The sequence below is a fragment of the Dendrobates tinctorius genome, unplaced genomic scaffold (genome assembly GCF_039654945.1).
Source record: "Dendrobates tinctorius isolate UK_male_01 unplaced genomic scaffold, ASM3965494v1 ptg000135l, whole genome shotgun sequence".
In the NCBI taxonomy this organism is placed as follows: domain Eukaryota; kingdom Metazoa; phylum Chordata; class Amphibia; order Anura; family Dendrobatidae; genus Dendrobates; species Dendrobates tinctorius.
Window position 1 is genome coordinate 14357489 of NW_027361803.1, and position 9239 is coordinate 14366727.

At 40.9% G+C, this 9239-nt stretch overlaps 1 protein-coding gene across 3 annotated transcripts in view; it reads left to right on the forward strand.

Annotated features, from left to right (window-relative positions):
- NIPBL (NIPBL cohesin loading factor) overlaps window positions 1–8197 on the forward strand; it is a 171401-nt gene extending 163204 nt beyond the window's left edge. Inside the window, exons 39-48 of one of the 3 annotated variants that reach the window (XM_073543949.1) lie at window positions 470–643; window positions 870–1060; window positions 1201–1308; window positions 1397–1597; window positions 3167–3313; window positions 3790–4073; window positions 4157–4331; window positions 5193–5378; window positions 6934–6994; window positions 7350–7487. In XM_073543949.1, the coding sequence (XP_073400050.1) occupies window positions 470–643; window positions 870–1060; window positions 1201–1308; window positions 1397–1597; window positions 3167–3313; window positions 3790–4073; window positions 4157–4331; window positions 5193–5378; window positions 6934–6975 (1508 nt within the window). In that variant the 3' untranslated portion in view covers window positions 6976–6994; window positions 7350–7487. Of the gene's footprint in view, window positions 1–469; window positions 644–869; window positions 1061–1200; window positions 1309–1396; window positions 1598–3166; window positions 3314–3789; window positions 4074–4156; window positions 4332–5192; window positions 5379–6933; window positions 6999–7349 lie in introns of those variants that run through there. The other 2 variants (XM_073543950.1, XM_073543948.1) reach the window with 2 other exon arrangements.
- Window positions 8198–9239: the final 1042 nt, after the last annotated feature.

The following is a 9239-nucleotide window of genomic DNA, read 5'->3' on the forward strand; positions in this document are numbered from 1 at the left end:
GTGTGATTTATAAACCTTGTGATAAGCAGTGAATTGTATGATGTTAATTCGCTAATACAGGTAAGAATACAGGTTCGTATCAGCCGTATCATAACATGTAACAGGAGCAGCGAGTCAGACTTAATTCTGCTCCATATTCAGTGAAAACTTGTAATTATTTTGTAGTAATAAAAAGCAGAATTAATTTCTGCCTATTGGTTCAACTGTCTCCTACGTGGCCCCTTGGCATTGTTGATTGCCCTTCCCTGGATTAAAGTATTGCTGCACCTTTTTGGAGTTGACTTATGTTAATAGTATACAGATAATTCCTTCATTCTCTGCCACAACCAAATCTCCGGCAGCTTTACCCTAGCTGAGAGTGCCCCCTAGCAGAGCCGGGATTTTTTTTGTTTTGTGTGTAAAGAGCTTTATTTAATACCCTTTATATGTTGTAATATTACAACCTTCTGCTTTTTGTTTTCCTTTTTAGGATTTTCATTTATTCAACATCCAATTCTCATGTTTGAAGTGGAGGTAAAAAACTTGTATAACAATATTTTGTCTGACAAGAACAGCTCGGTGAACCTAAAAATCCAAGTCCTGAAGAACCTCCAGACCTACCTACAAGAGGAAGACACGCGGATGCAGCAAGCCGACAGAGATTGTAAGTGATTGCAGGGGAGGGGGTATGTCAGTCTCAGAACCTTTCGCCATGACTGTGGAAGTTAAACTTCTTAGCGTAGGTCAATCCCTAGTCATCTATGCATATTCGTAGCAGGATCTCTGGGTCCAGTGTCTGGTCCTGCCTTTGTTTTTTTTTTTTATCTTTAGAAGCTATTTGCGTTCATACTTTGTATCTTGGTGACCTAGCTTCTCATTCTGGCTCACAGGGAAAAAACTTTCAAAGCAGGAAGACCTGAAAGAAATGGGCGATATTTCCTCAGGGATGAGCAGCTCCATTATGCAGCTTTACCTCAAACAGGTTTTGGAGTCGTTCTTTCACAAGCAGTCGAGCGTCCGGCACTTTGCTCTCAATGTCATCGCATTGACGCTAAACCAGGGTCTCATCCATCCTGTGCAGGTGCGGCACAATCCATAATCATTTTACCTTGCTCTAATTTTAATTAAAGCAATACCATGTATGTATGAGTATGAAAATATCAAATTCCCCGTCTGAATGTTTGTTTTTTTTATCTAATTTTTTTTTCTTCCTGTTTTCAGTGTGTACCATATCTGATTGCAATGGGCACAGACCCCGAGCCCTCCATGCGGAATAAGTCGGATCAGCAACTGGTTGAGATAGACAAGAAATACACTGGATTCATCCATGTGAGTGCACCCTCCCTACAGTAAGCTTTTTTTTTTTATCTTGGCTATCACTCTTTAAAATGACTTTTATATATTTCGTTTTTCGTAGATGAAAGCGGTAGCCGGCATCAAGATGTCCTACCTAGTGCAGCAAGCAATTGTTTCAGACGCCAAGCGCGTCGTGCGCGGTTTCCGGCAAGAGGAGACCACCAGCGCTCTGTGCTCCCACCTATATTCTATGATCCGGGGGAACCGTCAGCACAGACGAGCTTTCCTCATCTCATTGCTCAATCTGTTTGACGATGCTGCGGTATGACCATTGATCCAAACATATTCAGTTTTTGATGGGAATTTGACAGTCTTGTTCCTAATGTTTTAAAATAAAACTTTCAGTTGTATGATGTGTCCTAAACCATGGCTGCTGATTTGCATCCTACTGCAAATCTACACTTTCCTGCATGCCCTGACTACCAGTGGTGGTTTGGTGAGGGTTGGTGAGCCCCCATGTTGCAGACCCCCAATATAGTCACATCGTCTTACACTGAAGTATCCCACGAAGTTACAACTCCATTAACCTCTTAAAGGGAATGTGTCACCTGGTTTTGGCGAGCGATGAAAACGATGACGATCCGGTCCGATGGGCGGTGTTCCCGATGTGTGCCGCCTCCCCATCCTCGGCCGCCGTCTACAGTTTTTTGAGGAATAGGAGTAGGTGTCCGCCATTTGTTGCGCATGTGCTAAGCATTCTTGGCTAGCGCACGTGCAGTATGCTTTGCCCAACTGCGGGCAAAGCCGAAAAGCCTGACTGCGCAGGTGCCGGTTAACTAAGCCCTGGAACACAGCAAAATACTTCTGGGGCTTAGTTAACCGGCGCAAGCGCAGTCAGGCTTTTCGGCTTTGCCTGCAGTTGGGCAAAGCATACTGCGCGTGCACTAGCCAAGAATGCTTAGCGTACGCGCAACAAATGGCTGACACCTACTCCTATTCCTCAAAAAACTGCGGACGGCGGCATACATCGGGAACACCGCCCATCGGACCAGACCGACCTCGTTTTCATCGCCCGCCAAAAGTAGGCAACAGATTCCCTTTAATGACCCCCGTTATGCATTAAAATGGCTATCAGGAATAAAGTTATAGCGCCCCCCTAGAGTCGGAAATTCTACTGGGGGTACCTGAGAGAACATCAGGGCCAGACTTCCCAGTCTTCGATCACGTGATTTCCGTTATTCAGTGAATACATTTTCAGACTGCTCGGCAGCTGCTTAGAAGAACCCATGCATGCTGCTTTTTGGCACAAGGCTGGGATTTTATAAAGCTGGAAAATTTACATCACCTGGCCTTTCCTAACGATGATGGTGAACAAGCCATAACCCTAACAGGATCATTAAGGTCTGAAATCTTGGTCAACATTATCTGAGCACACAAATCTCCAAGGGTGCCCAGACTTTTAAATCGGCCCATTTTATGTGATTTTTCTAAGAAAATGTAAATCATAGGGTTTTTTTGCCTAAAATGCGAAGGAAATGTGTGAACGTTAACTTTTAGGCCTTTTAGAGATCATTTCATCTTCAACTTGTTTAACTGTTTACAATAACAGTAATTTTGACCAGGGGTGCCCAAACTTTTACATGCCACTGTATATCGTGAAAACATTAAAACTCCGTGGATTTAAGTGTAAGGTATCATGGAATGAAGTAAAATATATGTAAAAAGTAAAAGATTGGACAATGGCATGAAAAAAAACTCACCCGTCAAGAGGAAAACCTCACCCGACACGCGTTTCGCGCCTAGTTTTCTCAAGGGGTCATTGTCGTGATCAGAGGGATTGACATGAAGCTACAAGCTTAATTTTTTCTTTTTTTTTGTTCCCCTCTTATAGAAAACGGAAGTGAATATGCTCGTATACATAGCGGACAATCTAGCCTGTTTTCCATATCAGACGCAGGAGGAGCCATTGTTCATTATGCATCACATAGACATCACATTATCTGTCTCTGGTAGTAATCTGTTACAGTCATTCAGAGAGGTAAGTGTCTTACATGGTGCTTTGTAAATATCTATTCAACCTCTTAGCATCTGTGACAGGACTAACCCTTATAGGGGCTAACTGCAGAAATTGCACTTCTGCAATGGCTGCGTTCAGAGAGATGAAACAGCCGTGACTGGAGTTATTTCCATCATTGCCACTACTGCATTTAAGCGATGAGAGCTCCCTTGGCACAATACAAAGTTTTCCAAGGGGGATTTTATAACCCCAAGTACTGCCGTCTGTGTATGACAGACCTGTCCTTCGACTGCCTGCATGTGGGAAAACTGCTAGTGGACAGGTCTGGATGCCCATGCTCCTCTATTGGTGGCTTTACTGAGAACAGTAAGGAAATCTGTAATTCTTGTGTATTAACAAGTGCCACAAAATCACTACAACCCCCCAAAGGGGCTAATACAGCCGATAGTCAGCAGACGCTGTCGTATCCTATTAACAGCAGTTTATTCACCTTTCAGTCAATGATAAAAGGGGACAAGAGCAAGAAAAAAACCGAATCAGAAGAAGAAAACAGTGACAGCGAAAGCGAGGAGGAGGAGGTGGTGAGGGCGAAACCTCGAAAAACCAGACGGCGAGCCGCCTCAGAGTCCGAATCCGATGGGGAGGACGACATAGATTACGTTCTGAACTGCCTACCGGTCGACGCCGCGCCCCTCATTGAGTTCGCCAACGCTTCACAAGGAATCCTCTTACTACTTATGCTGAAGCAGCATTTAAAGAATCTCTGTGGATTCTCTGACGGGTAGGAAACAGGAGAACATTTGTCCATTTATATGATCTGATCAAATAAAAAAATGTTCATTTTTTAAAATCTTCTTTGTCCAGTAAAATACAGAAGTATTCACCATCGGAGTCTGCAAAGGTGTACGATAAGGCTATAAACAGGAAATCAGGAGTCCATTTTCATCCCAAGCAAACCTTGGAATTTCTCAAGAGGGATATGTCCAGCAAAAAGATTAACGACGACATCAAGAGGACGATCGCAAAACAATATTTGGATGTAAGTGTTCTGCATCTACTCCATTTTACATTTTACGGCCAGATAAGGCTCTGTTCAGATTTATAATACGATCCATCAACCAGAAGACCTCACTGCATGCAGCAACGGGGCAAACGTATAACAGGTGAGCTCTCTACTCAAAGATCTCTGGCTGTCCTAGACGGGAGGCATAGTACCTGTTTGTGACGACTTCTCTGCTCCAAAGGTCCTGGTGTTCTCACACCATCTAACGTTGATTAACTTTCCCTTTAAAGAGGTTGTCCCAACTCCAGCCGTAAAAGAAAGTTAAAAAGAAAGATGCAAATTATAAATTGGCCCCTTAAGGCTCCCATACACGACTATCGACCAATCAATTCTTTCTCCTGCCGCTGGACGTCTGGTCCAATCAGTTTGAAGGCACCTGATACTGGTGTATTTGGCTGACATTTTGCTTATGTTTATGCCCAGCTTTAGTGGCTAATCTCTTCCAAAATCAAAACTGATTGCTCAAATTCCCAGCAGTGGGTGCAGTGCTGTTGTTAACCCTTTTAACATGTAGACAGTGTCCCCTTTAAGTATTTTTATTTTTTTTTATAAGATGCTGACTGTGGCCAAATCTGATTGTATGAAATTATTTATTCCAACTAGATCTGCTCAGACTTTTTCTATATTTTTTTTGTATAGATATATATGTATGTATACAGTATATACGTGTGTGTGTATATATGTATATATATATATATATAATATACACACATATATGTGTGTGTGTATATATATATATATATATATATATATATATATATATATATATATATATATAAAATGTGTGTGTATATGGTATATGAAATATTTATTATTTGTGTCTATTTTTTTTTAAAGTTCAAGTTACTCATGGAACACTTAGACCCTGACGAGGAAGAGGAGGAGGGTGAAGTGTCAGCCAGCACAGATGCTCGAAACAAAGCCATTACCAATTTGCTCGGAGGTAACAGCCCTAAAAATAATGTGGCTGAGACGGAGGAAGAGGAAAGTGAGGGCGAGGAGAAGGCTGGGGCGACGTCAGGGGTAAGTACCACCACATTAACGTCTGTGAATGTTCCTGTCCTGTAGACTAGTGATGAGAAAGTCGCTGTGTCCGGCTCCCACTGGAAGCATCGGTGCTACAGGCAATGACTATTGTCACTGACGCACACCGTGCCCTGTGCTGTGTACTTTTCACAAATTATTTATTTAGATGAGCAGATAACCGGAGAACAAACATTAGTATGAGTGCTTGTTCCCGATTATCTCCGTATGTAAACATGCCGGCGATCACCCAACGGACAAGCGATTGTCTCACTTGTCCGGTGCTTGGATTATCGACAGCACATCACCTTTCAATAACGATCATTCTGTCCACATCATTGATCGTCGGCATGTGCAAGTGATAACTGAACGGGGATCGGCTTGTGCAAATGCATCATTTAGTGATTGCTTCTTCTGTATGCTGACATGTGGTGCAGATTAATGCCGCTGCCGTATCATCAGCAGCAGAGATCTCTCTCTGCATGTAGATTACTAATCCCATGTAGTGTCCCTGTTTGGTGTGTAATTCTGTGGTGGGAGGGGATTTTGCATGTGACATAACCTGTTTAGGTTAATCCAAGCCTTTGGGATGCCTTGCTGCTCTGTTTTCTGAGTGTATGAGTTTTGGTCTTTAAAATGAACCCCCTGCTCTTTCCGCTTTGTCCTTCACACCTCTTGGTCTGTTGCTAGCTTCTTACCTCCAAAGCTTTCCTCGCTTCTCCGCAAGCAGCTGCTTAAAAAAAAATAATAATAATGCTCCTTCGTGTCATTTTCCTTCTAAGTTTATGTTGTATGCATGGTCAGCGAACAAGGCTTTACCTCCCTCCAAATTACCTCTTACCTGGGTCTCCATGATCAGTTTTAACCCTATGTTGTTCGATGAGACGCAGACCACCCGTGTCCGCCTGGCTACTCTAACAACAGGGGCCGTTGTGAGAAAATTTTTACTTGCCTCAGCACTGATCAGAATCCAGACTGGGGATATTATCCTTCTCTTTTTTTTTTTTTTTTTTTTTTTTTTTTTTTTTATATTCCTCTTAGCTTATTTTTTTTTTTTTTGTACCGTCTGTGACAGGCTCTTTTCTTATATTTTCATCTGTGAAACAAAGCGAGCAGCCTGTTTCATGCCACACCCCCCCCCCCACACACACACACACTTTAAAGTGAATATGTTGGCATGTATGATTTTTTATTTTTTTTGCATTATATGGAGAGATTACCAAAAATAAAATTGCCCGAAATTCGTAGAAGGGTGCAATGAAGGGACGTACAAAAATGTGCGTTACACTCGAACAGCCGCCCGTCCTTGTCATAAATGCATCAGGTGCTAATAAATTCTCCATCGGCTTTGTTTTGTTAAGTATCACGTAAAAATTCCCCTCTAAAGCCTGATGTATGTGCTTGTGGTATATAAGGGATGAGATGTGCAGATGATTGTTTGGTCCCTGTGCTGTGGTCTTTTTCAGGCAGGGCTATCTCATTAAGTCATTTTGCTATGGGGGTAAGAAGCTAATTTTATAGCTAGTCTTAACCTTTTATACATCTTTTTTTGTAGAAAAGGTTTAGCGGAAAAGGCAAAAAAAAACGTAGAAATTGAGATTTATCCAAAGTAAAAGGTAATTTTAATTTAGATTTCCTCTTCTATTCTTTCCCTATTTACTTGCTATGATTTTTTTTTTTTTTTTTGTAACACATAGATTTAATTTTTTTTTTTTAATGCGGTGGCTGTTAAATTTTGGTGGTACACGTTAAAGACCTGATAACTCCCCCCTAGGCACTGGTGGTTAAAAAAAGCATCCCACAGATTGGATTGTGTGCGTGCCGCCGGCAAACTCACCACGGTGCCTGGGGTTTACATTTGTGTTCAGTTTTGGAACTCGTGACTTTACAAGTTAAGGTGTTTTTTTTTGTTTTTTTTTCCCTTCCCTTCCCCTCCTCTCCCCTCTTTCTTTTTTATTTTATACATTATAGTTAAGAAAATCGAAACGGTTATCAGACTCTTCAGATCTATCAGGCCACATGAAAGAGACCGTTGATGTCCAGGATGTCATCGCAATTTGTTGTCCAAAGTACAAGGACCGGCCACAGATTGCAAAAGTAGTTAAGAAAACCAGCCACGGGTTCAGTATCCAGTGGATGGCGGGCTCCTACAGCGGCATTTGGGTTGAGGCCAAACGCCGCGACGGACGAAAGCTTGTGCCTTGGGTCGATACAATTAAAGAGTCGGACATCATTTACAAAAAAATACCGCTAACGAGCGCAAATAAGCTGACTAATAAAGTTGCTCAGACTTTACGATCGCTGTATGCAGCCAAGGACGGGACTTCCAGCTAATAATAAGTTTGTATATTTGCAGCCAAATTTACAGGAAAAAAAATACAAAATAAAAAAAAAAAAAAAAAAAAAAAGGAACAAGAGAACCGGACAGTCATCAACTTGAAATCTCTGCATTCTGGCAAAAAAAAGAAAAAAAAAAAAAAAAAGATGAAACACGCAAACACACACAGAATAATTAAAAAGAAAAAAAAACAACGAAAGATCAGATTTTATGAAGCGTCAGAAAGGAACTTGGCCGTCTGAAGGAAATGTTTGGAAAACATTGTTGTGGGAGCTTCCTTCGCTGTTGTACAGCAGAAACTTCTCAGTTCATTTTTACTCCCACTGTATTATAGTTTAACAAAAAAAAAAATTGTTTATATCTTGAAGAATACTTTCTGTTTAAAAAAAAAAAACGAGCGAAAAAAAATTACAAAAAATAAACAAGTGAATGTTGAAAATTAGTCTGTTAATGTTCTTAATAAAGTGTTCTTGGAGTTTAACCTAGCAGCGGATGGCTTTCTTTAGCTTAGCCCGTTTTTCCAGAGAAGCATCAATTTTGTTTTTATTTTTAATTTTTTTTTTTATTTTAATTTTTTTTTTTTTTCCAGGCTGTAAAATGGCAGAATGTTCTGAACACATATAATTTATTCTGTTGGGATGGGAGGGGGAGCATGCAGTATCTATGACCTTATCTGCAGGAGATTATTTTTTTTTAGTTTTTTATTTTATTATTTTTTTTTTTTTTGTTTGTAAATGTAGATTTTGATGTTATTGAGTCACCCTGAAATTTATCACGAAAAGGGATCCCGAGAATACCTGCTGGAGAAAATACTGCAATAAATTTTTTTTACTACTTTGTTACTTGTCTGTTTCCATTTGACTTTTTATTAATGTAAATCTGTTTTAAACCATATTATATTACTTTGTTGTCTTTTATGTAAAAGTTCTTTTGTTTGATGCAAGGTATAAATATTGTTAAAGGGGTTGTCCACTATTAGGCCAACCCCTTCTTGACCTAAATATTTGGCCCCGATTAAATAAAAAAAAAAGCCTATACTCACCTCCTGTGCAGGCGCTGATCCAGCTGTCAGCACTCGCAGTCCTGGCGCGCTCTCGTGTGGTTGTTGTGACACGTGAACCTGGCGCCCAATCAGCTTCTGGCATCACTGTCCCAGTCTTCCTATTCATGTTCAATTTGTTCAATGGCGTGGACAGTGACGCCACTGCTGATTGGGTACCGGGCACTATATGTCACAAAACCGCACAAGAGCCCCGGGACAGCGAGTGCTGTCACCGCCGGAACGGTGCCGACACAGGAGCTAAGTATATGCTTTTTTATTTTATCGGCACCAAACAATTTAGATGAGAAGGGGTTGTCCTAGTAGTGGAAACCCCTTTTTTATATGGTTTGTATAGCCTGAAATAACCGCTATTTTCCTTTCCCTTTTTACTTTTATTTTGCTTCTCATATATATTTATAATATATAGGCATCAACACTATTTTGTTTCCCCGAAATATCTAGTATGGATCTATGAGCTAGC